General features: G+C 41.5%; 2 protein-coding genes across 3 annotated transcripts in view; both read left to right on the top strand.

Moving 5' to 3' along the window:
• The first annotated feature begins 2,364 nt into the window (after positions 1–2,364).
• LOC146548637 (uncharacterized) lies at positions 2,365–17,514 on the top strand. 2 transcript variants are annotated; one of them, XM_085262373.1, is made up of 3 exons: positions 2,365–2,942; positions 3,323–3,428; positions 11,200–17,514. In XM_085262373.1, exon 3 carries the CDS (start codon positions 11,593–11,595, stop codon positions 15,742–15,744), a length of 4,152 nt encoding a protein of 1,383 aa, XP_085118499.1. In that variant the 5' UTR covers positions 2,365–2,942; positions 3,323–3,428; positions 11,200–11,592; the 3' UTR covers positions 15,745–17,514. The 2 variants fall into 2 exon arrangements, with proteins under 2 accessions (XP_085118499.1, XP_085118500.1); XM_085262374.1 differs by having other exon boundaries at positions 2,365–3,428.
• Positions 17,515–21,292: 3,778 nt separating this feature from the next.
• dbpa (D site albumin promoter binding protein a) overlaps positions 21,293–26,576 on the top strand; it is a 41,277-nt gene continuing 35,993 nt past the window's right edge. The window contains exon 1 of the mRNA XM_085261892.1: positions 21,293–22,650. Within this exon, the coding sequence (XP_085118018.1) occupies positions 22,455–22,650 (196 nt within the window). The 5' untranslated portion in view covers positions 21,293–22,454. The remainder of the gene's footprint in view (positions 22,651–26,576) is intronic.

The following is a 26,576-nucleotide window of genomic DNA, read 5'->3' as shown; positions in this document are numbered from 1 at the left end:
TATGTTTAGAACTTTTTATTAATATATTTAATGTTGATCCTGACTCCCTCTGCTTTTTACAATTTTTTTTTTTTTTAGTAGATTTCATTTTTCCCCCTTTTTTTTTCTCCCAGAGTCACAGGCCCTCTGAATAAATGAAGTTGGAATGAAAATTTCCCCTTTTTTTCCAGAATTATTGACCCTTCATAAATTCCTAAGTATGGAGACATCGACATGAGATGTTCAGGGTTAAGAAAAAAACTCCACAAAAATGCATTTGAACTCTGCTAAAAGTTACAGATCGATTTTACATCAACTATCTACATACATTTAAATTGTTAAGGAAAACTTCAGAAAGTACATTTTGGTTACATTTTTCAAGGGCCATCTATAACTGATATATAGCTGACACAGGCTATTGCATATCTTCTCTTCTACCTAAATCAAACCTACACCCTTGTTTCTATGGCATGTCTTCTTTCAACCTACATTGAGGGGCTCTCTATTAAAGCCACATTTTAACATTCTGAATATAACTCACAGTGTGAAATTAAGGAAAAAAAGAGCCAAACAAGTTCTATATAATAGTTTGGACACAGTACATTTTCTCTTTTATATGGAATATTAAAACCTTAAATGATCTCATCCAGTCTTCATTAAAGGTCTACTGCGTAGAATTCAAGAGGCTCTACAAGTATAAATAAAATATTCACAATTATGTGTTTATTTTATTAAGTTTTAATAAAGTGACAATGAACGCTAATATACCAGCACACTTACAAAACCTTTTCCATACAGTGTCCTTTGTGTCTAAAGTAAAGCAAACACTGAATCTATGGACTGCCTTCAGCAGTTTCACCCACTAACACTGGTTCTCCTATTCACATGCAAAGGGGGATTTTATGATGGGTATTTATTTGACTGTGGTTTCCAACCGTGCATCTAGAGGCCACAATGTACTGCACTTTTAAACATGTATGCAGTGTTTACACTGACAGAATTTAAACAAAGTTTGGATGCACAGTCTAAGTTTGAAATGACTGACCCATGAATAACAGTATATGTATTTATATACAGTTGTACAAAGCATTAACCCCTTCCTATTGTGCAAAAGTGATGAAAAATATGGTGTAAATGGGCACTACCATATAAAACTGCTGACTTGTGAATCTATTCAATAGTGACTGGCGTTTAGAGATCCTTTCTGTAGAGGACCACAAGGGTCACAGAAAAGGTAATAAAGCATTTCTTTAAGTATTAATATGAATATTACAACTATGCAATAATGCCTTGATTTATAAATAAGGAATTAATCTGGAAACAGACTAAAATATAAAAATGTACTTCATAAATATAGTCATGTGAGTTAGAACGTTTTCACAGGACTCTCTGCAGCTGTGTGAAAAACTATGCTCACCCCACAATTCAAGAGCTTGTAGAACCACCTTCAGCAGCAATAATTTTTTTTGCTTGGATTTATGAGTCTGTCACATCGTTTTGGAGGAATATTACCCATTCTTCTTTACAGTGTTGCCACATTGTGTAAATTGGTTGTAATCATAATCTGTGAACATCATAGTCCATGAAGACTGCTGTCTGACCTCATCTGACCAGACCTGTCCATCGCCAGTCCAAAAAAAAGTGTCTCAGAGCCGATTCCTGATGTAATCACACACCAAGAACTGAATTAAACGGGGGGGCGGATTACTGACTGAAAAGATGTAAGCTGAAGCTTTAACTTGCTACGCCTTCTTTTTTTCATGCCAAAAACACTTTTACAACATGGTTTCACCATAAACAAACAAATACAATAGCAACCAGGTGACAAAAACAAAATGTTGATAATCACGCCCCTTTTACAGATGCAGATTCGCAAGAAACCTCAGGAAAGTTTTCTGAATATTTAATAAGGCGAGTAGCGTTTGACTTCCTTCAGCTGCTTTCTAAATCAAACCTACACCCTTGCCCACAATGTGAGTGTGCAAACAAATCCATGTGCCCACAACACGAGCAGCGCAGCAGAGTAAACACACAGTCAAACACACCCACACAGGCAATAGGCAAGAATAATACACTATAATAATAACTTTAATTGAATGCAAATGAGGCACCAGGCACACAGCAGCACTTCCATGACGCGCGCACACACACACATGTTGTAATGTTATGCAGCATGCACCCTAATGATATCTTTAATTGACTAATTAACATTTCACACACTTGGTGTGAAAACACACACATTCACACACACAGTGACACGCAAGGGACTTGATGGCTTACGGTGTTTGAAGGCAGTTTTTTTAATGGAGTGTAAAGCGTATGCATGCACGCGCACGTACACGAACGCTCTCGCGCTCACATACACACGCGCGCGCTTTATTTATTCTTGAGCATCATGCTGGATAGGATACGGATTTTGGGCAAGAGGTGGATGTGAGCGTGGTGGCGGTGGTGTGCTGGATGTGGTCGCGGCCGGACAGACTAAAACCTGCGCCTGGCTCTACCCGGAACCATTATGCAGACAGGAAACAACCATTTTAAGGCCAGGAGCATCCGAGGAGCCGTCGTCTACAGAGGGGGGGACACCTAAAGCTGACACGGGGCGGAGAGCAACCAGCCGGGGAGAAAAGAGGGAATAACACGACGGGAACAAAACAAAGGCTCCGTGTGAGGGAAGAGGAGCAGTGAGCCACTCCAGCTGCATGACTCTACTGTCACACAGACAATGGACTTATCGGGGCAGGCCAGCGGAAACAGTTTTTGTTAGCGAGAGAAAAGCAGCCCTCCCGGGCCGATGGAGAGCCAGGCCTCTCACTCCGCTTTTCCCTGGATGAAGAAAAAGGCCCCGCTGACAGGCTTTAGGGACCCCGTTCTCGCGGTGCACAGCCACCTTCGTGTGTTCACATTTTTACTTCCTTGGTTCTGAGTCTGTTTTTTCGCACCCAGACGTCGCATGCTACGAGGTAAAAACAAAAACAAAAGCCGTTCTCAGCAGGACTGTGTCGCCTAACGAGCTAGCTGCCGAGCTAACGGTCCGAGCTAAGCTTTAGCATTGCTAGTTGTTGGCTAGACAACCAGGGGACCTCATTTAGCATCACCTTAACCTACTTTAAGTAGTGTTTTTTAATAATTAAAACTATCGTAATTAAAAAATTAATTTAACTATGTATATGTTAAAATGCGAGTAAAACAGCGAGACAATGTTGTTGTTTTTTAACGATTAGAGCAGGATCACTAGTTAGCTAGCTGAGGGATTGACGGATGCTAGCAGAGTCTGGCGAGTGGCTGGAAACGATTATTTCCATCAGTCTGACCCACTCGGTCATCGGTTCATCTATTCCAGATTGTGGACCTGAAGTCACCGGTTTTCCCCGGACTGTCCTCCCCCCTCATTCAGCGCCGTGGTCCAGCCAGCAGGGTGCTCCAGATACAGACCTGTGGATCAGCCGGTAAGATGCAAGCAGCATGCAGCCACCCCGCTCTCAATTAAGGCTCTATAGTCTTATTCTTGTGTCAGCTACATTAAAAATTGATACGTTAAAGGAGATCAAAGTAATTTAAACTCTGCAAAAAATCTGAATAATCTTTGCATGCTTTTTTTGGTGCAAATTCTGGTGCTCGGTTTGCAACTTAGAATAATTACGCGTTTCTGCAGCGATTTATTTCCTATAACTGGATTTAAATCTTAAAAACAAAGTGTTTGCTGCCATGACATTTAATAAAATAGGTTTCATAAAAATATTAGGATGCTAGCCTCCCTGGTACTTAACGTTGCAAATTTCTCCATAATGAAAAAGTTAAAAAAAAAAAAAAAAAAAAAAAAAAAAAAAATATATATATATATATATATATATATATATATATATATATATATATATATATATATATATATATATATATAAGAGAGAGAGAGAGAGAGAGAGAGAGAGAGAGAGATAGATAGAGAGAGATATATTAGGGCTGCCACGATTAGTCGACTAGTCACGATTATGTCGACTATTAAAATCGTCGACGACTAATTTAATAGTCGACGCATCGTTTGAAGCTTTGTAAGATCACAAAGGACGCAGGAATGAGTAGTAGGATTTAAGAGTGTAATAACGGACTGAAACAGAAGATGGCAGCACTGCATGTACAAGGATGCCAGCTGCCATTAAACCCCGAAGAAGAAGAAGCTGTGTCCCAGAATTCATAGCGCAGCCCAGCGCAGTTGTCAACAATGGCGGCAGCTAGTTAGTTTTAACTTTACTCTTATTATTCTTTCTGGGTCACAAAATAAACCTTTAACATATTTTCAGGCGAGAATGTAGCTGTGTAAACCTCAAATATCTGCTCAGTTTATCAAGACACCACGTATTTTCAAAAGCGCTCCGACGTTTTCGGAGACGTCTGTTACCCACTAGCTCGTTAGCTAGGCGGGGGCAAGGCTAACTAGAGCCGTGAGAACACCGGACTCCCGGCAAATCGTTTTCAAACCCACCGCCATCTTTCGCTAGTCAGGTTAAACATATATATATATATATATATATATATATATATATATATATATATATATATATATATATATATATATATATATATATATATATATATATATATATATATATAAGTCACTTAGATAACTTAAAAATTTTATTGTTTGGCTTTCTTTAGTATTTTATTTGTTCCTGAGTAAATCGGTTTGGCTGAGATTAAAGTTATAGTTTTTGCACAGCTAAAACTGTCAAGCAGACAGCTGATTATCAGAAGCTGGAGAATATACTCCGGTGTCCTGTTATATTTTAGAAAGCAAGGAGTTTATTAAACTTCACCGAAACAATCTGCAAATTTCATTAAAAATTAATAAACTACCATCTTGTCTTTATTTTTAGTTAGCACAAACACTTCAAGCTGTAAGCTAATGATAGTTGTATAAGACCAGATGCTGCTGGTGCAATAAGCTGTACGCTGTACCTCCAATGGATGATGATCTGATTAGTCGACTAATCGCAAAAATAATCGGTGACTAGTCGACTATCAAAATAATCGTTTGTGGCAGCCCTAATATATATATAAATAAAAATAAATAAATAAGGCAGTAGCAGCTCCTAGTGTCCTTTAAACAACTGATGCTCGTGGAAAGAAACACCCACTGTAATAATGCTTTTTATTACTTGTTTATATCCATTATGAATAACTGGACCTGGATTTTTTTTTTTTTTTTTAATGCTTCTTTTTTTCTATCCACCATCTTTCCTTTTACCTCCTAACAGAAGTGTACTTTGGATGCATATTTTTGTTCAATATCTAATGTTAATCTATTTGCTTGAATTTTTGTTTAATTGGGTATAAAGGGAGACAAAACTTAAGAAGTAAAAAAACAAACAAAACAAAACCATTAAATTTTAAACATTAGAAATGGCTTAAATTGCTGCTATTACTGCTGTTTCTTACCGCATTATAAGTATTGTGGTTTTGGGGCTGCTGGATGACAAAATTAACCTTTTAATGACAGCTCCTGCTGTGAGATGTTTGTGATGATATTTTCCAGAAGACATTTTCTAAATGCTTTCCTTCAGCAGACATTATTGGTAATAAATGCACTCAGTTGAGCTCTTCCTTAGTAATGCCACCTGATGATAGACGAAGCAGTGCAGTCTACTTTGCATTGTCACGGGAATTTGCATGTATTGACCCAGTGAAGCAGAAAACATGTAAATATGATTTTTTTTTTTTTAATCCTAATGTTCCACCAAATCTGTTTTACTTTTCTGGAGATAAATATTTAACTTTACCAGTTCACAAATTTTAAGATTTTCTGGTGTTGTGGTTGCTGTTGCATTTTTTATTTTTATTTTATTTTTGCAGCACCATTATGGCATTTTATGCTTTACATTGTTTATAGCTCTCTATTGTATGTTCCTCTGAGTTTTGTGCAGAATAAGAGTGAAATGAGCGTCCACCACAAGTGCACAGAGCCTGGAAAGCCTGTGTTGACATACAAATCTGATAACCACCAGTGGGATACCTGTTATCTCTGACCTGGGTTTTAGCTGTTGTTGAACCAAATAACAGAGAAATCCTGACTACGTTGAGCTTGCTTCATAGTATTCACCCCAGATACAGGCAGTTTTTTAAATATTTTAGTGTAACATAACTGATTGAGTGGAGCCACTAAAGCATGTTGCTCAAGTTCTTACATTCAGTAAGAATTTGTCCTTATGAATGTAAAAGGCCTTCATCAAACCACCTGTGTGCATAGTTAAAATGTGAAAGAAAATGGTATATTCTCTGCTCCTATTAACCAGAGGTTTGTTTTTATTTTGAACAAAATATAAATTGACTAATGAACACTATAAGCTAATGTGGATTTAGAAATCTTTATTTAAAGTAAGTAAACTAGCTTTTCCTATTTATTTTGGGGAGCAGTGTGTAGGGACGGTACCTCAGGGTAGCCGTTCAGTGGATTCGAACCCTCGACCTTCCGATCATGGGGCCACCACTCTACCTACTGAGCTATCCCTGCCCCAAGTGCCTGTTATTTTCCATAAATGGATAAAACAGGATTTTGTTTTGTTAATGGTCAGTGTGACATTTAAACATTGCTGCTGTTGCTAGTTGGTGTCCAAAATACTAGTTGGTTAAACCTATTATTTTATTTACGACACCATTGTGGTTGCAGCTCACTTAGACATCTGTCCCTTGTTTCTGTCATTTATATGACTAGTAAATTAGTTACCAGGAACATTCTCAACTCCGACCCTTGCCTCTGGCTGGATACTGAGTGGGGTGACAGTAAAAATCAAATTGAGCGTACAAGTGGCTGAAATGCATGCCGACACTTTTAGCCACCCAATTACAGTCTTCAAAAAGAAATGGCACACACTTATGCCTGGATTGTGGACACTGCATTGGTTGTGCTGCACACCAACTGTTGTTACAACAGTTTTATCACAATTTATACTGACAAGCAACGCTTGCTGGATTTGCTATTTTATTTATGTATTTAATTTTAACTGGATGCTCTCATCTTTTCAAATTGTTGCAGCTCTGAATCTGAGCTCCTGCAATGATATATCACTGAAATTAGGGGTGGGGGGGAAAAAAATCGATACTGTGTAGTATTGTGATATTTTGTTTGCTAATAATGTATCGATACAGGGACAGCAGAAATCGATATTTTGTTACAAAAAAAGTTTTTGTGGACTGGAACTCTGACTTCAGAGCATGTTGATCCTTTTTCTGAGCAAGAATCCTTCACTGTCCAAATGTGTTTAACTTTTTTTGGCAGCAATAAACATGTTTTATTTTAAGTTTTAAACTTTTTTTATTTAATGTAAAATTATATTTTGTTTTAATTTACTTTCAAATTCTTCAGTTGCTGAATGGGCTGCATAGTTTTCATAAATTGCATAGTTCAGAATAGCTATAATTGTACCAGATGGTTGCATTCAGTTAAGTTGGACTAGACTGTAATACAAACCGTTCAGTTTGTCAACAATAAAACTGACTGAAATGAGAGACTGAGTGTGAGACTTTGATATTAGATAAAATGAATATTGATAAAGTTTACCTTTATGTACAGAATCTGAATATCGCAAAGTATTTTTTTTTTTAAAATTGCAATAATATCGTATCGTGGGATGTATGGTGATTCCCACCTCTAACTGAAATGATGGTAAAGACCAAAACAACTGTATACTCTTGCCTGCAACCCAGGGTTGAATTGCTGTAGTTTTTTACATTGCTATCATTTGCATAGCTTGCAGCTGGGTAATCTTCATATATTGTGCTGAACACAGAAACCCAAAGACCATCGGCCCAGTTTCTGTTTGGGTGGGGAGGCAAGATTAGGGTTTAACAAAGAGCCTCCCTTTGGGAGAGTGATCGCTACCAAAAACATTTTAAGGACCAAAATTAGATTTATTTTACTAATAAGTCTCATTATTGTTTGTAGCCTGGCTGGAGACACAGAGCATTTGGAAATTATGCTTTGTGTGATATTTTCCACTGTTGTAAATACATTGAGCATGTTTTTGAATTTCATCGTATTTGTTGTGCATTCTAGGCTTTATGTGAACTGGCATGGGATTGGAATTGGCTTTGTTATGTGTTCCTTAGCTGTGAGAACCCCCCCCCCCCCCCCCCCCCCCCCCGGTATTTGATTGAGTTTTGCTATAATCGAGCAGACCTACGTCGGTGCTTCTTTTTTTTTTTTTTTTCTTTTTTTTTTTTGGCTTAGACTGTTAATGACTGTTTTCTTAATTTCACAATTTGCATGCAGCTAAACTGAATGCATGATCATTATGCTTTGTCTGTACAGACAACATACAAAATCCTTCCTGGTTTTATATCTGACTGTACACAGATGTGACAGCGCATATAAAGACGTTTGGCTTCTGTGGTTTCTGGAGTCTCATTCACATCGAGCGCTCACTGCAGAGCTAGAAAAAGGTCAGAAATAAAAGCAGATTTGACCCTAGTTTTAAAACCCCCCAAAACAAAACGAAGTATTGGACAGAAAATGCGATGCTGACACAGGAGAAGTAGCGACTTGAATTATTTAGGCTGATGTTTTGGAGAGGTTGAAATGATGGCGGGTTGTTGCATGCAGTGAACGCGAGAAGCATCATTAGTTAAATTAAAGAGGGTTTCATTATTGTTAGATTATGACAGGAGTGTCATTTTGCTGATGTTTTTGGCAGTATTAAGTTGAAGAATGAAGAAAACTGGTGTTTCAAACGATACAGCCTCAAATATTTTCATTTGTGTTTTTTGAGATAAATGAATATGAGCGAGTGCACTTTGTCCTCTTCCTTTGTTTTTATGGAGCTAAAATATGTTTTCTCCTTTTTAAAGGAAAGCATATCAGTAGGTTATTGATTTATTTGCTGTAATTTACTTCAAGTCAAGTGCTTCTTTTAGGCTGTCATGTTGCACATGCAAAATTCAAATATCAGACAAGTGCTTGCTTGGTTCATTTTCAGTCTATCTCTCCTTCTCCCTTGTTGTAAATCAAGCCCCCATCCCCCTTTTTGCATCAGTGCCCACCCTAAAACCTCAAACTCACTCACAGTTTAGATCAGAGTGAACTAAGATATGATGGAAACTAAATCCATCTAGAAGAAGTGAAAGTTGTAAAAGCTTTCTGAAGGTGAGGCTGTGGAAGGATCTTTGACTCTTCTTTGCAGATGCCTTTGTCTCCAAGGGTCTCTAATCCAGTCTGCTTCTGGAAATGTTGTTAGATTATTGACTTCGGCTCTCTGTTTCTATCCCTGTGGCTTCCATGCAAATGTCTAGAGTTCAGTGGTGCCTGGGCCTCTCTTCACTCCCTGTTTGAACCCACAAACATCCCACAGCTCTGGGCCTACAAGGACTGGCAGTCGTCCTTGCCAGACAGATTTCACAATCAAAAATGCTCACTAGCCTGAGCATAACCTATCGGACAACACTGTCTTCCACTACCTTCATATCTTTTTGTATATGTTTTCATTTTGAGTTGTATTTAATGTGAGAGGAAATCTGCTTTAACAAGACAGAAATCACACTAAATAATGTCACAAAATAATTAGGATTGCAATTTTTGTTATAATGGAGCAGTTCTAGTCTGAATTGTACAGTACTATGTTGTGTATGTTGTGACGTATTGCATTCCTTAAGAGTTTACAGTATCACATCAGTATCACGTCACTCCATACAGAGAGAGAGAGAGAGAGATGGGCGTTTTGTGTGTGTGCATTTGTATGTGTTGGAAGTCATTTTATCCAGCAAGAGGTGGACAGGAGCCATCTCTGAATTCCCAGTGAGTCCCAGTAAGGGTGACAATTCAGGGAATTTGTCACCCTTACTGGTGTCTCTAAATTGCGAAATGGTACGGTTCCTCTTATAGTATTAAATTTTATTTTAAAAAAAATTGCAGGCTGACACACATAACTGGAATATGTCCTAATATTTGATTGAAGTAAATATTACTGTGTCTAGGCAGAATTATTAATTCATATTACGGTTTTAAGGGTTTTTGTATTACATTTTCTCTTAACACACATACTTACACTGTCACAAACAGAAGAGAGAGGAAGTAGAAGTTAACAATGCTGAGGCAGGAAAAGAGATGCAAGACTGAGAAACTTTTAAAAGTACATCAACAGGAATTGAAGCAGCAAGTCACATAAGAATTGATTTCTGAAACAAAATGCTCATAATCAGCTCCTGTTGACCCACAAGTGATATTTTGGAACATGTAAACACATTTACTTCTGGTAATTTGCTCTTGTTCTGTGAAAATGTTTAGGTCTTAAAGTTTGAATAGGGAATGATGTGACTCTTTGTCTACGTGATCTTATTTTTATTTTTATATTTAGCTCAAATAGAGAAGACTCTGCTTCAACCAGACAAAGGCTTTGAGTTCTTGATTAATAAATAATTGGAATGGTCAGTAATCAAAATGGCTTCTTGTTCATTTCCTCTCCGATTTCAGTTGTAATGCTGATTATTTGACTGTAATGTTTATCTGCAACACAGACAGGAACCATTGAGGATTGATGATTTCTATCCTGCTTACATTTATTTCTCTGGATTTCCATGTTTGGCTTATCGCTTTTCTGCCTGCCAGTAATGATTTTTTTTTTTTTTAACTAAACACTGTGATTGGAACTGCTTTCTCACACTACAACAGAAACAAATTACAATCTGGTTTCACAGCTTGGCCACAACAAGGATTTAAAGGAAATCATCTCCTGAGAAACTCAAAGTTACAGCAGCTGCGGAGCTTTAGGTTCACTGGGTTCGAGCTTGATGAGATTAGAAAACCAGCTGAAGAAAAGTTTACCTGGTTGAATAAACATTGAATGCAGTACGCTTTCCAAGATTTCCAGAGTTGTGCAAAAATAATTGTAGAACAGCTGCTTTGATCCTCTTGAGTGGATAAAACAGGAAGCCAGTGACCTGGTTTTTACACAGTAAAATCAGTCTGCTTTTCTAAAAACACTAAAAACTAGAGCTACAGAAACAAACAGGTCATCTCTTCACTGCCAAAAAACTATCATCAGGGTAACATGAGTGCAAATAATCAGTTCTGAAGCAAGAGACTGATACCTGCGAAAATTTGTTTGTCCTAGCTGTATCAAGTTCCACACTGTAATTGCTAAGGGAGAGGCACTGAGGGCAGGAAAAACAATATGTTGTTATTGTTTAATTTATACAGAATTACTGACATTATTCTTTTTGATTGTTTTTGTTCAGGCTCCTCGAAGATCTCCTTGACTGGATGGAAGGCCAGTGAAACAATGGTTCAGCCTGCACAGAAATAACGGACACACTCCACTTTATGGGACTGCTATGGAACATTCTAAAGAAACACTACAGACTCTGTTTTCTTTTTTATTATAGTTTAGTATATTTATGACATTTTTTTTTCTTTTTTTTTTTAAAGAAGCATTTGACGCTTCGCTCTTTAGCGACACATTCATGTAAGGAAAATCAGGCTCTCGGTGGATTATCGTGGCCTGTTGGACGTTAGCAGGACTACTTGTGAAAATCAGACCGCCGCAGGTTTGATAAGGGCTCACTGCTGTTTCCAGCAGCTGCAAACGGGTTGTGCCACCCCTGAGTGCATTGTCACAGCTGCATTGGGAGATGTTTCAGTTCAGCAAGTACCCCATGGACATTTTAGAAATGCTAAGTGGACACCAAGCCCACCAGTTCAAAGGCCTTGGATTAGAACGACAACTGAGCCACCAACAGCAAGTGCAGCTGCAGCACCAGCAGCAGCTGCAACAACAACACCAACCCTGTGGTGACACATCTGGAAGCCTCTTGTCGGGCCTCGGCCTTGGGTCCCTCCAAACCTCACGGAGCAATGCTTTTGCAGACTCCTCATCATTGTTTGCCAAAATGAGTGCTCCTCCTCCATCCATCTCCCACCAGAGCCAGTCGTCCACGTCGTCTCACAGCTCCAGGAAGTCGAGTAAGATGAGCAGCAGTAGCAGCAGTGGCAGCGGGAGCTCCTCGTCGGGGTACCCCCAGTTTCTGCGGCCTTTTCACCCTGCTGAGGCAGCGCTGGCTCAGGAGCAGCTCCACTCTGGGATGGGACGTTTCGACTTTGGTGGGAGCAGCAGTGGAGGAAGCGCAGGAGTCATTGGGGGGGTTGTCACACCTGCACCCCCGCCTCCCCCGCTCCATCCAGGTCTCTCTGTGCCCCAGCCCTCTTCTGGCCCTTCTTCCTCCTCACCCTCACCCTCCACCTCTGCTTCCGGCTCCAACAACCCCTCTGGTAGCACTGCGGTCCCCTTAGTTGGCCAGTCCGATCCTCGCAGTCTCCACCAGCAGTTCAGCTGCATGCTTGCTGCTAATCAGTACTTCCTGTCTGGTGTTCCCACCAGCAGCAGCCTAGAGCAGTTCCTCGTCCAGCAGGGCACTCACAACCACCTAGGTTTGGGCCTCGGGCAAGGCGCCTCAGAGTCAAACTCAGCACTGGCTGCCCCTCCTGCACTCCACTCCTCCCACAGCCACACAGCTCCACAGCCTCAGCAGCAACAGCAGCAACTCACCCCACACGCCTTATCTCATCCACACAGCCACACTCACCACCCGCACCCTCTTCACCCAGCCCCGCAGCCGGCCCCACTGGGCGGTTTTGATTTCCAAGGCATTCCTGTCCTCTCCTCTAACCAGATAGCATCGCTAATGCAGCAAGAGGCTGGCCTCCCCCTCCCGCTGCCCCTGCACCTGTCCCTCTCTAAAGATGATGGAGCAAAGTCTGTAGACAGCTCGTCTACGTCAGGATCGAGTGGGGGTAGCAGGAGAAAGAAGGCAATGGCGGGTTATCTGCCCCAGAGGAAAACGGACAGTAGCAGCCACAGTCACAGCAGCAGTAGTGTTAGCAACTGCCACAACAGCAGCTCGAGTGGGCACAGTCAGAGCTCCTCATCGGGCCTCGTAGGAGGAGGAGGGTCTGGGGGCGTCAGGCTAAGTGGAATCGGAAGTGAACCGCAGCATTCCTCTCTCCTCTCACCGTCCTCGCAGCAGCAACAGTCATCCTCCACTGTGTCCTCCTCCTCATCTGTTCCCACCTCCTCAAATCCCACCTCTGTGCTCGTTGCCAACGGAAACCAACAGCTGTCAAAATCCCAAGAAAATCATAACAGCATCTCATCAGGCCAGACAGAACCAGAACCCCTTTACCACTGTGGTGAGTGTGGTAAAACCTTCACCCACCTTTCGAGCCTACGAAGGCATCTCCGCAGCCATGGGTTGACACCAGAAAGCCAAAGCAGGAAGTCAGACTGTAACTCTCCCAGCCCGGAGAGGATATTCTGTTGCGGCGAGTGTGGGAAGAGATTTAAAAAGAGAGGTCACCTCATCCAGCACAGTGTCACCCATTCAGAAAACCGGCCTTTTGTCTGCAGCATCTGCCAAAAGTCCTTCAACCGTCGAGAGTCACTTACGAGACATGAGAAGATCCACGACGAGAAACCTTTCCGCTGCCCGGCATGTGGGCGTTGTTTTCGTGAGAGCACCTCTCTCCTGAACCATGCCGCTTCAGGTGCTTGTGGCAAACCTCCACGCAGTTCAAAAAACAGGGCCAGCAGTGCAGGGAGTGCATCTTCCAACCCTAGCAGCAGTAAAATGGAAAGTAGAAGTGACAGCGTAGGGATTTCAAGTGATGGGGCAGCGATGGCCAGTGACAAATATGCAACAGATTATTCCAGAAATCGCTACCAGAGCCAGTCGTCCTACAACAGCAGCGGTGTCGACGACTACAGACGATCCCAGCCTTCATCTCTGTATCCCCCAGAAAGCACATTAGCCAATGAAATGACCAACCAGACCCTCCGGAAGGCCCCTTTAGCCCCAACTCTTCACCCCCACCCACAAAGTCAGCAACATCACCACCATCAACAGCAACAACAGCCGCACCTTCCACTCTCTTCCCTATTGGATGATTCAGAAGATGAGGTCACCAGCAGTGCAATGTCAGCCATCGCTGCTGCAGCCGCCGCCTCGTGCGATATAAACACAGAAAGCCGGGAAGGAGAGAGGAGGGATATCATTGGAGGCCTATTGGGGGGGTTGGGGTTTGGTAACCTAGGTGGACCGTCATCCACCTCCACCCTGAATGGTTCCACCATGCCGCTGACCCACCCCAGCCAGCCGCACACAAAGCCCAGGAGGCCGCGGAAGCCCAGAGAGAAAAGGGATCCCAATACCATCGTCAGGAGGAGGAGGAGCCCAGCACCGCCAGGCGACGGATCGGAAAGGCCGTACGGATGTCAGATATGTGGCAAACGCTTCAGGAGGGCGGAGACTCTGAGGCGCCACAACCGTGTCCACACAGGGGAAAAGCCTCACGCGTGTGACGTCTGTGGCAAGATGTTCCGTGAGCCTTTCCACCTCACCAAGCATCTGACTGTACACTCGGGTCAAAAGAACTACAAGTGCAATCTTTGCGGGAAGATGTTCGCCTACGCTCAGAGCCTCGTGAGACACGGGAAGCTGCACAGAAGAGGAGAAATCGACAACCAGGGGAGGAGAATAAAAGGTGCTGCTGCCGCCATCAGCCAAGTCGCCAACACAGGGAACTCTGACTTCTTCTCCTCCTGCTCTCAAGGAGAAAAGTCTCCAACGTCTGGCACGCCATCACAGAGGCTTTACACCTGCACCGTTTGCTGGAAATCCTTCCGTCACTATTTCCACCTGACAGCACATCAGCAGACTGTCCATGGCGGTAGGGTGGGGCTGGAGAAGTCTTTTCGCTGTGAAGTGTGTGGCAAAGCCTTTGCTTATTCTAACAGCTTAGTGCGGCACAAGCTGTCTCAGCATGGCATTGACCGCAACGGTCAGCGCGTGAATCAGAACCAACCCTCTGGATACTCCCCGCTCTTCTACGATTCTAATTCAGCTCCCAACTACGCTGCTTCCTCCCACATGCCACAGGGGACATCCGGACAACAACCAAACCCACAACAACAACAACAACAACCGCCGCCGCCGCCACCACCACCACCTCCTCCTCCGCCACCCCCACCACAACAGCAGCAGCAGCAACAACAACAACAGCAGCAACACCCGCACCCTTTTTACTACCGCCCAAAAAACTACCAAAAGCGTCATGGGCAGACAAGAAAGCACCGGAAGAAAAAACGGCGAGTAGTGATCCACAGCATCATGAGGGACGGAAAGCTGGTGGGCGTGCCCCTGAGTAAAGACACGCGCAGGAAGCTGATGATTCTGAGAAAGAAGAGGGGCAGACTACAGGCTCAGCTCAACAAAAAAAAGCTCCTGGCACAGTTGAGGATAAAGGGCAGTGTAATGAAGGTGAAGTCATGGTGCGGTGGCGCCGTCAGGGTCACGGGGCTTACATCGATGGACGTCCCCATCAAACGCTTCCCCTGCCCCATCTGCCCAAGCACCATGTATGCCAAGCAGGGTTCTCTGCTGGTCCATCACGCCATTAGGCACCCACCTAGGAACTCAGGCCGCCATGCCCGTCTGCGGTGCCAGGTGTGTGAGAGGCGCACCAGTTCGTTATACAAAGCCTTGAAACACAGGGGCCAGCATCTTAAACAAGCTGCATTCCAATGCCACAAATGCCGACACAGTTTTTGGAACCCGCGGCTACTCGCCCGCCACAAGTTCTGCTGCCGGGCGACCACCAGCAGTGGGGGTGGGAGCTGGGGACTGATGAGATCTCCATCGTCAGATGATGAACATTCACCAGTCCAGCTGCCAGTCCCAGGTCTGGTCCAGCCTGAGAGATCAACGGTTCTGACTGACTACAGTCAGTAAACAATTTTTTTTTTTTTTTTTTTTTTTTTTTTTTTAAGATTAGATTAGATTGTTTTTGATGTTTATTTTTTTTAAATAATCCAAGAAGCAAGCAAGAGCTAGCAAGTTTTTAACAAAAAAGAAAAAAAAAAAGGTGGAAGTATGGGGTTTAGTGTAACTACAGTAATAACCTCGAGCCTTCCTCCTGTGTACAATCCTAACTTACCACAGCAACGGTGGTCGATAAATTAAAGTGGACTTCAAAAGGCCCAAAATCAGAACCACCATCACAGGCTGTTTCCTCTTCCCCAAAGGTGAAGGAACTCAAGACCACATGACTTTAGTAGCATCTGTTATTAAAAACAGATTCGGCTTCCTGTCCATCATGTTTCTGTTTTTTTTTTTTTTTTTTTTTTTTCTTTTTTTTAAATCCCCGGTCATCAGTGTTTGGGCATAAATGTGGATTGGATGCCTTTTGTAGAGGGGATGTATCTCCGGTAGTAGGGATGCACCGATATTAAACAATTTGACCAAAAGAAATGCAGATTTATACCTATATATATTTTAGTGTTTATTTTTATTTATTACACAGCTCAACTATGAAACAAAAGTTTATTTTTATTTTTTCCCCTGTAATTATGTTCTGCCAGGTTTGACCACCAGGGGGCACAGTTTTATCGGTTGGTGTTTTCAGTTAACTTTTGATATTTTCTCAAGTGGAGGGATGGGTGGATGTTTGTAATGAGTTGCCAGGTTACATGGACTCACTGCACCATCTTGTGGCGATAGAGGAAAGTACTAAAAGCCACTTTAATAACTTTAATAAGTGGCTTTTAGATATAAAATCTTTTAGATATACAATCACTTTTTTATTTATTACATTTTGGAAAGTTTCAAATTGTTTTTCCAACAGAGATTTGCATAAAGTTCCGTTAAAGTCTTCTGTTCTTCATCACACTCAGGCAGCACAAAAGTAACGCAACACAACACACAAATATCAGTAAATGCCTTCTTGTGTACTGATATCCCTCCAAATATCGGTGCATCTCTATTTTTTTAGTTCTAGTTTGCGTTCACATTATTCACCGGTAAACAGTAGCGTGTCTGTCTCTTGGTCTGTGTTTATTTGTTGCCCCTGTGGAAGAACTCTCTTTTTATACTGAGATGAAATTTGCCCTCAAGATAAATTTATCTTTAATGGAAAAAAGAAATCCTGATGTGACACTATTGTCATTTTTAATGAGCTTCTTGGGACAATAAAGGGTTTGTTTGTCTAAAGAGACTGAAGGGAGACAGTTGGGACAAACAAAGTGTTGATCTTGTTTTTAATGTACACTACTTTATGATGTTTTTGAAGAAGCGTGAACAGAGAGTGAGAACAGGAGCTGTTAGTGTGTTCAGGATTTGAAAAGGAAGAAGAGAAATAACCGAAGTGTACTGTACAATTCGTATTATATTTTATTATATATTGATTTTTTTTTTTTTTTTCTTACACCGAGTATCATTTCTTTTATCATTGTTGCTAATGTTTGGGTGGGAGGGAACGAGTCAGGGTCTGACTTTGTAAAACAGCGGGATGAGTATATGTATCGATGTGATATCCTCCCCCCTCCTCCTTGAGCCCCCTTTTACCTACTCCCTCATTGCCACACTTGATGCCCCATTTTTGTAACAGAAGCGTGTACACATAGTTCATTACTTAGGTCCTGTCCAGATGTGTGTTTTCTTTTACCTGTAAAACTAAAACATGTAATATTATTACTAAATTACTATCCTTTTCATTGCCTAAAAGTGAGTTGTTGAAAACCCTCAAATCAAATTAAAAAAAAAAAAATCTGAAACATTGATTGTTGTCTTAAATCTTCTGTTTCATGCACTCATCTCTTTTTAGTGTATATTTTAAATGTTCCTGAAATGTTGGTTATTTGATAGTAAATGGAGCATAAAGGAAAGTGCATCATTTTACATGATTAACTGATCTCCCTCAGATGACAACATTGTACTGATAAAACTGAGCTTTCAACATCTTTCAACAAGTTTACCTGCAGTTGAATCCAAATGAAGTTGGAGAGATGTAGATAGCATTGAGGAAACTGTTAGTTACATGAGAAGACATTCACTGCCATGGTTTCCCCCAAAACATGACAATGGTGTTTTAATTAGTCACATCTTTGAACCATGAAGTCCACAACTGAAAACATACACTCTACAGTCACTTCATTAGTTGCACTTTTACTGTACTGGGCTGGACCCTTGTTTTGCCTTCAGAACTGCCTTAATTCTTCATAGCATAGATTCATCAAGGAAACATTCAAGAGATTTTTTTGTCCACAGTAACATGATAGCATCGCACAGCTGCACATCTACAATGAGAATTTGCAGTTCCAATACATCCCAAAGGTACTGCTGGATTGAGATCTAGTAGCTGTGGTTGTTCAAGAAACAGAGATTATTTAAGCTTTGTGGTATGGCATTTTATCTTAAATTAACTTCATATGTGCAATAGTGAAATTACATAACTGACAGTGAATATATCTAAAATAACTTTCCTCTTCTTTTTTCTTTTAGAGTAATATTCCACAACTTAAAACATGCTGTTAAAGTTTGTTTTTCCAGCAGTAAATATGTCACAGTTGCCATTAAACTTCTCAGCTATAACCCTAACCCCACGCTCAAGGTCCAGCATAGGACTTAAGTGGGTGTCCATCATGTTTCTCGCACAAAGACAAAAAAAACTTCCATCCCCTCAAAGTTTGTTTTAGACAATTAGCGGATTAAGGATATTTTTATCCACACTTTCTTCCTGCAGGGACCGTGAAGTGGTATCTCTCTCATGCTGCCTGTGAGAAAACACTATGAAAACAGCCTGGCACAAGCTGAGCACCCGACTCACATACAGCTGTGACAAAGCTAGCCTTAAACACCCGAAACACGCAGACAGGTGTGCTCTTTCATGCACACTCAGCTGATCTTCCCGCTCTCAAATCCTCTGCACGTCACAAAATCTTAGAATGAATTATTAGGTGTAAACCCTTAAAAAAAAACACCCCACTTCCCACTGGTGTTTTTTTAAGTTGTTGCAATACCAACAACCAGTCACTAGATGGCAGCATTTAAATATCCTTTAAAACATGGCTGAGTCCCAAGTGTTGGAGGAAGGGATGAGAGGAAAATAATTTTGATTCGAAACGCCTCATGAAACTCAGATCACACATTAGTGGAGTCAAGCTGTTGTTTCACACTTTTTGCTGATCCGTGCCAGCGTGCACGCACTCAGCTGCTCTGTGTGTGTCTGTGTGTGAGGCAGATTATTTTGGCTTCTTACTATTCACACATTCCTGTCATGTATGTGTAACATCACTATATCATCATAACATAAGATGTGTAGGCGCTTCCAGGAACCATGAATGACAGCAGCAGAAGTCACGTTTTAAACCAGTTGCATTTTTCGTTCATTTACAGGATGTTGTAATAATGACTTCTGCTAGTTTGGTTTGCAATGCTAGCGTATGGCTAACATTTAAACAGAAATGACTTTGTTTTAGAAGACAAAATAAAGTACACCAGTATTTTGAGGTATGTTTCACATCGAAAAGAGCTCTTTAATAGCAATAATAGTATTATTATAGCCCGCTTTTTATGTAGTTTATTATAATGATTTAATGCTTGCCAAAACACTTGGGTTCTTTTCTAAAGGCCAAAATCACACATATGGTTTTTTTTAATTGTTACGTGTCTGCTAACTTGACTTTTGCCTGGATAAAAAAAGAAGATGATAATAAAAATGTTTTTGCTTCTTTCACACTAAAGACAGGAAGCCAAGTTGCAGGTGGTATCTTAAGTGGAGTTAAGAACAAGTTAGCTTTAGAGGTTTGGAGACAAAGTTAGTGAAGTGAGTCTGAGATGGTTCGGACATGTGCAGAGGAGAGATAGTGGAAATACTGGACAACAAGGTGTTGACAAAGACCACAGAGGAGGTTCATGGATCTAGTGGAGGACATGCAGATGTGCTGGTGTGACAGAGGAGAACTATAGGGGTGGGGTGGGGTGAGATAGAGACAGATGATCGAAGAATAAGAAAAATTAAGAATTTCATACAGACTGGTATGAAATCCACTGATGTAGATTTAGAACTCAACTTTATCTGTCTGGTAACATAGGAAAAAAGTTCAAACATGTAACTAAAAAGCATACAAAACAAAACACTCAAAATATGACGGAAATATTAATAATTAATAATCAGCAAAAATACTTCATTGTAGTAAAAAATCACTGAAATGCTAAAAATGGTTTTAAAGTGTAAACAAAATTAAGAGCTTTTGGATCATTTATTGTTTATTTGCTGTTTATCCGTTTTATTAACGTTGTCTTTGTTTTATGAAGTCCTTGCTGTATTTTTTGTTTACTTTGCCTTAGTTTGTCTGTGCCTTCGGAACATTTACGATGAAAAGGTAAATATGATCTTTAATGGATCCTTCAGAAGTGAAACATAAACACCCCCCTCCTTCCCTCCAACCGTGCTCTCACGCGGCCATGGCATGGGGAAATCTGTGGGCGGAGACTGTGACCTATTTTTAGCCAATAGAGCGCTGAGAGCCGCAGCGAGTGACCTAGATTCAGCCAATAGCAGCGCTGCACAGTCGCCGGTAGGCAACAGTCGGCGCGTGCCGGGTCCATGTGCTTGTTGTTGAGAGCGCGAGAGTCAGATGGGGACATCCAACAGGGAGAAAACAGACGAGGTGCCGCTCCTCGGGTGGTTTTATCAGATTTGAGACAATTCAATGACTTTTATTCTATTATTTTGAAGCCTCGCAGCAAAAAGTTTATGTATGAGTTAAAACATACTCACAATATTCAAGGAAACAGTTATAAATTAATGGTTTCGGTGTACTGCCAGTATAATAGAGCGGGCCTTTATTTAAGTGTCTCTTTTGTTAAAAAGAATAGCGTGTATATGTTTTTAGTGTGGAGGAAATGGTAAGACCGTTTGTGTTTGTTCGCGTTTGAACTCGGGGTAAAAGTAATCGTATTTTCCCTTATTGCTCAGATAAGGAAGTGGAAAAGGTAAACATCCTGACGTTTCAGGAGCTGCATCTCATTTTAGTACACACACACACGCGGCGGGCTCTGCTTTCGCTGTTTAAGTGACAGCGTGAGAGAAGAGGGGCGGGGCGAGGCGTGTTCACGGGCCATCCAGGAATTATCACATGCGGCCGCTATTGGCTGAAACTTCATGGAGGCGTCACGTTTTAGTGTCAATGTGTGTTGCATTCACGAGAAGCGGTAGCGTTTTAGTAATCTTGTAATTTTACATTTTTATAACATTATTTTCTTGTTCTTTTTATTAAATAAATGTTATTTTGCTTAATTTTTTAATAACATTTACCATATTTTTTATCTGTTGTTTTCATACTTTTATGAAATTTAACATATTTTCTTCCATAAAAGTTTATTTTATATTATATTTTCTAGCTGCCATCGTTTTAGCTTGTGTTTTATTTTATGCATTTACATTGTTAGGCCTTCATGTTTTATGTTTGCACTTTAACTTAATTGTTTTGCGTTTTTCCCTTTTTTTTGGTTTATTTTGTTCAGCTTGAATCTAGCATGTATTGTAAGCTGATAGCAAAATAATATAATTTATCCTTGAGCTGCATCCTTGCTTTTTAACATTTTTAACATTGTGTGATCGTTTAATCAGAAACATTTTCAACATTTCTTAATTAGTAACCACATTAACTGTCAGTCATAGACATTCATTTAATTTCTTGACTGCAGTCCCAATAGTTTTTTGTTTTTGGACGACCAGAAGGACCTCTATTATACATGGGAATGTCAACATCGGGTACAGGACTTATTTTTTGTCATGAGATTAAACGTTTTGTTCAGTTTCCCTGAAAAAAAACAAAGGAGAAAGAGCAAAATAATTTGAAGTTCACATTTACCAAATTTTAAACTAGTCATAAATGCAGCGCCGAGACTCTGAGTACACGGGAGGGAGAGGCGTGGTCAATTGGGCTGTGTGGGCGTTGCCGCTGTATGCAAACGATCCACGCCCCCAAGCGCCTTTCCCCCGTGAGCGGTGACGTCACACGAGCGGCCCGTGTTGGTTCCAGCTGACTGGCAGAGAGGGAGAGAGAGGGAGAGAGAGGAAAATAAGAGCCATCAGCCCCATCTATCCGTCTCTCATACTACTGGATATTATTATTTTTTCCGGGGGATCTCTTTATTTCCGTCATCTTGTCATTTTTTCGCCCCTCTTTTTGTTCTTCGCTCTTTTCTGTCTTGGAGACTTCCCACCGCCGCGACTCGACTGTACTCCGCTGTTTCTACTGCCTTTATTTCTGCTCTCTTAATATTGTTTATAGCTCCCTCTGGACTCACCGAGCGATCGACCGACCAACTAACCGACTGACAGCTACTCCTGGAGGATGAATTAGACTCGGTCAACATGGTGCCATTTTGGATATAAATCCTCCCTCTTTTTTCTTTTTTGTTTCGTTTTTTTTCTTTCGCACATTTTCTTGCATGGGACTGGCGACAATCAGGTGGACACCCTGAGCGCACACGCGTCACCTGTCCGCGCACCTTTTGAAGGCGCGCCCGTCAATTAGCATCACTAAGTGGATTATTTTGATCTTACGGTCTCTTGCAGGTTGCCCCACTCCACTTCCTCCTACCCTCACCTCCTCCTGTCCTCCTCCTCCTCCTCTTATTCCCCCCGAGAAGTTATGTCAAGGCCTCTCACCCAGCTCCTACCACCGGATCTCCCTGCCGGGGCCACAAGCCCTCAGTTTGGGGCCAGCAACCCGGCTGGAAGCGGCCCCCAAGGTGGACACCTGACCTCTATGACCAACCTGAAGTCTCTGCTTCAGGTGCCAATCAAGGCAGACCAGAGAGGCCCCAAGGACTGTTGCGAGATGAAAGGTGAGTGTGGGCACGTGTACCCGTGTGAGTAAGGGATCCAATAGGAACAAACTCCTTAAAGGGCCACTAGGGAAATACCTCAGCCTTACAGAGGCCAATTTCATTGTATTGCAAGCGCAGTATAGGCCTGTATTATGTATGTGTGATGCATATAGGAAATGTCCACATTAAGTGTACTAAAGGAGAGTAAAGATAAACTTTATTTACAAAGCTTTTCGCACACATTTGCAAAATTTATCTGTAAATTTGTGATTAAGGACTTATTGGGCCACGTTTTCAATCCCTTTACTCAACTGAAAAAGCCAGATTTGGCCTTTGTTCCCAACATTTTCATATGTGGAAAAATGGCTGCTTGATTTTAAGCTGATTATATTAGGGTTTTGGACACATTACCAGCTGCTGTCATGAGGATTAAAAAAGAAGAAGAAGATAATTAAGAGATATTGAAAGAAATAAAGGGCTGCAGCTCTGATTTGAAAAACAAACAATAAACAGTAGCTTATATTCTTTGCAGAAATGTCACAGGGATTATTCATGAGTGTGTGAACGTGTGTGTGTGCATGTGACTGAGTGGGTAGGTGTGATTGTAAAACACAGAGGAGGCCCTGCTTATCCAACACACACTCACATGGACATTGTTTTCTTTGCAAGCTTTCCTCCTTCTGGCCTGCTGCATTTTTATATTAAACGCTTCCCTTTTGCATTTGGTGGTGGTGAAGTGAAATGATCTAGATGAGGAGGAGGAGGAGGAAGAGGAGGAGGGAAGAAGAGGGTGTAAAAAAAGAAACACAATCTGGAGTGGATGCCATCAAAAATCCAGCCAAAGCAGCAGAAGCAGCAGTCGTTTGGTTTGTTTAAATAAAGGTTACTGAGTGGGATTGAGTTATTTCCCATCCTCCAGCTGCCACAACAAATATTAACCAGCCTGCTTCTCCTTCCTCTCTCTTGCTGTGGGGATATTATAACTCCCAGTCAGCTGCTGTCACACGCATACGCACACTTGCGAGGCAGCGATTTGCATTGATTCTCTTCCGCTGAGTACCAGTAAATTAAGTTAAACCTCAATTAAAACACATTTATTTAACACGAAGAGATAAAAAACATGTCCTCACAAGAACAGAAGGTTGTCAAGAGTCAGTGCCTCATGAGTGTGGATACAACTGAACACACACATTCACAGAGAGGGGTCGGGGGGCAAAGGAATGGCACTGTCCAGTGGCTCCCTGCATGTTGTTGGCCCCTGGTGGCTTTTTGGTGCCACTACAGCTCCTTTCTGTGGAGCAGGAAGAGGAGGAGGAGATGATGGTGAACACAGTTGACAGTCTCTCCATGGAGTCAGAAAGCAGCTCAGTACAGTATCCTCCTAATGAGAGGAGAGGCATTCAGGGGCATAAAGAAGATGTTTTTGCCCCTGATTTAGCTGCTGTTCCCCTTCCACAATGCAGCCCTTTGCCTTGCCCCCCCGGCTAGCTTTGTTTGACGCCTTCACAAACACCCACTCTATCTAGCACATCTCCCTCCCTCTCTCTCTCTCGCTCTCTGTATTGCATGTCTTTGAGTTTTCCCTCTCACACTTTCCTGTCTTGCTCTCTTCTCGTCTTCCACTCGCTTCACACAGCGGTCCCTCCGCTGATTTATATTTTCTCAGGTTTTTGTCTCCCTTCCTCTCTGTCTTCATCTTTTACTCTCATCACCCAGACTTATTTTTTTTCCAAAGCCATTTATTTGCATCCCTCTCCTCTTCCTCCCCTTGTAAATCTCTCTCTCTCTCTTCTTTTTGCACATTTCACTCCTATTTGCATGGATCATCTCTTCTTCCAAGCCTCCACTGCCACGTTTCCTCTCCTCTCTGCTGTGCTGCGGGTCAGTTCGCAGTCTGTCAGATTTTAATGACTTGTCCACTTGAGTTCAAAGTGTCACTTTGATTAAGCTGTGTCACTTCCACTTATTCCTCCCATCCATTCGCCCTCTGGTCCTCCTCACGCTGCTTTACAGAAAAGGGATTTCCCCATGTCTTTTAATGACTTTGCCCTCTGTTGCTTTTAGATTATCTTTTCATTTTCCTTTGCACTTGAATTACTTCACTTAAGCTCCTGTGATATCTTAGAAGTGTCTGCTCGACACTGTGGCTAGTTTGACTCAGCTGAACTGAGTATATACTTGAGAGTATACCATGTTTATTTTAATGCAAGAAAAAGATCTGCTGCTACCACCTTTATGTGTTTTTGCAATGCTTTCATGTGCTAGATACTGTCTGTCACAATGCCTGATAGTCACTGCAAACCTTAAAGCTTATGCATTGTTGCATATTGTATGCTCAAGTTGGATGGTTGCTTTGCCCTTTTATTTCTTATTAGGAAGCTCTCGGCCTGCTCCAATCTCACTTACTGACCTATATCTGTCAAAAAAGTATAAGAAGTCATTGAATTTGATCCCAAGACTTTTTTTCTTTTGTCTGTCCCTAAAGCTTGGATTAGATTTGGAAAAAGGACATTCCAATTTGCTTCTCCGTCGGCTTTAGATCAGTTGCAAAATCAACTAACTGTAAAGGAGCTGCTTTTCCTGGAAAAATTTAAGTGACCTGGAGGCATTTAGGCCGGATTCTCATTTATTTTGAATGACAATATGTACCGCCAAATAGAATTGTGAGTTCTTTCCTTCACGTTGGTCGCCCTGAAAAGTTGAGAAAAGTTCAACTTTGCAATTACCGACACCACTGCTACCAGTCACATCATCCATCCATTCATCTCATTTTCTTAACTGCTTATCCACTTCAGAGTTGTGCTGGCATGCAGCCTATCCCAGCTGTCACAGGGCGTGAGGCAGGGTACACAGTGGACAAGTCACCAGACTATCACAGGGCTAACACACACAGACTAGTCAAATCAGGTCAAGTAAATATACAGAGAGCGTGAGGTGGCTGCTTTTGCAGTTTGGCATCAACACGTTGGAGAAATCGATCATTGTGGTGAATAATCAGCCCGCTATCTACGAACAAATTTCACAACAGGCAGGCCGATGAAAACTCGCTTAGCTTGCCTTGTTAGTGATTGGTTGTTGTTGCTATGGTGATTGCACCACCAAACGTAAGGAATAGCCATAAATCAGGCTGCAAATGTTCCACCTGAATGTTGTTTCTGGGATACTTCACTTATTTGTCTTCTTGGACAAATAGGCTGGAGAAACTGATCAGGAAGGCTAGCTCTGTGGTCGGCATGAAGCTGGACACTCTGGTGACAGTGGCAGAGAAAAGGACACTAAAGAAACTGATGGACATTATGGACAATGCTGGGCATCCTCTGCACACGGCCATAAACAATCAGAAGAGTCTGTTCAGTGACAGGTTGCTTCTCCCCAAGACAAGAACTAACAGACTTAAAAACTCCTTTGTCCCACACGCCATCAAACTGTTTAACTCCTCTCTGGAGGGGAGAGGGAGGGGAAACAGGAGGACAAAGGAGGGGGGAACAACTAAGCTGCAGTGCCTCTGCACCTCACTGTACAATACCTTGTGCAATACTTTTTGTAAATAGTCAACAGTGCAATAGACTCAATACTTGAAATGTGCAATTCACTTGTATTTTTATTTTTTATTCCTATTTATTCTATTTATCCCCTTTGTATATTTTATTTATATTTGTCTCTGTATTTATATATATGTGTGTGTGTGTGTGTGTGTGTGTGTGTGTGTGTGTGTGTGTGTGTGTGTGTGTGTGTGTGTGTGTGTGTGTGTGTGTGTGTGTATATATATATATAACAGTTCTGTAACTGTAACTTCGGTCGTTGCTGTGCTTTTTTTGGAAGTCGAATTTCCCAGAGGAACCCACCCGAGGGATTAATAAAGTTCTATCTTATCTTATCTTATCTTATCTTATCTTCTTCTTAAGTTTATTTTGCATCTCTCTTTTTTTGCTCTTTTTATTTTA

The sequence above is a fragment of the Mchenga conophoros genome, linkage group LG22, assembly GCF_057382185.1.
Source record: "Mchenga conophoros isolate Kocher_MC1m ecotype Shallow Benthic linkage group LG22, M_conophoros_male_GT1.1, whole genome shotgun sequence".
Classification (NCBI taxonomy): domain Eukaryota; kingdom Metazoa; phylum Chordata; class Actinopteri; order Cichliformes; family Cichlidae; genus Mchenga; species Mchenga conophoros.
This window is presented reverse-complemented; position numbering and strand designations above follow the sequence as displayed.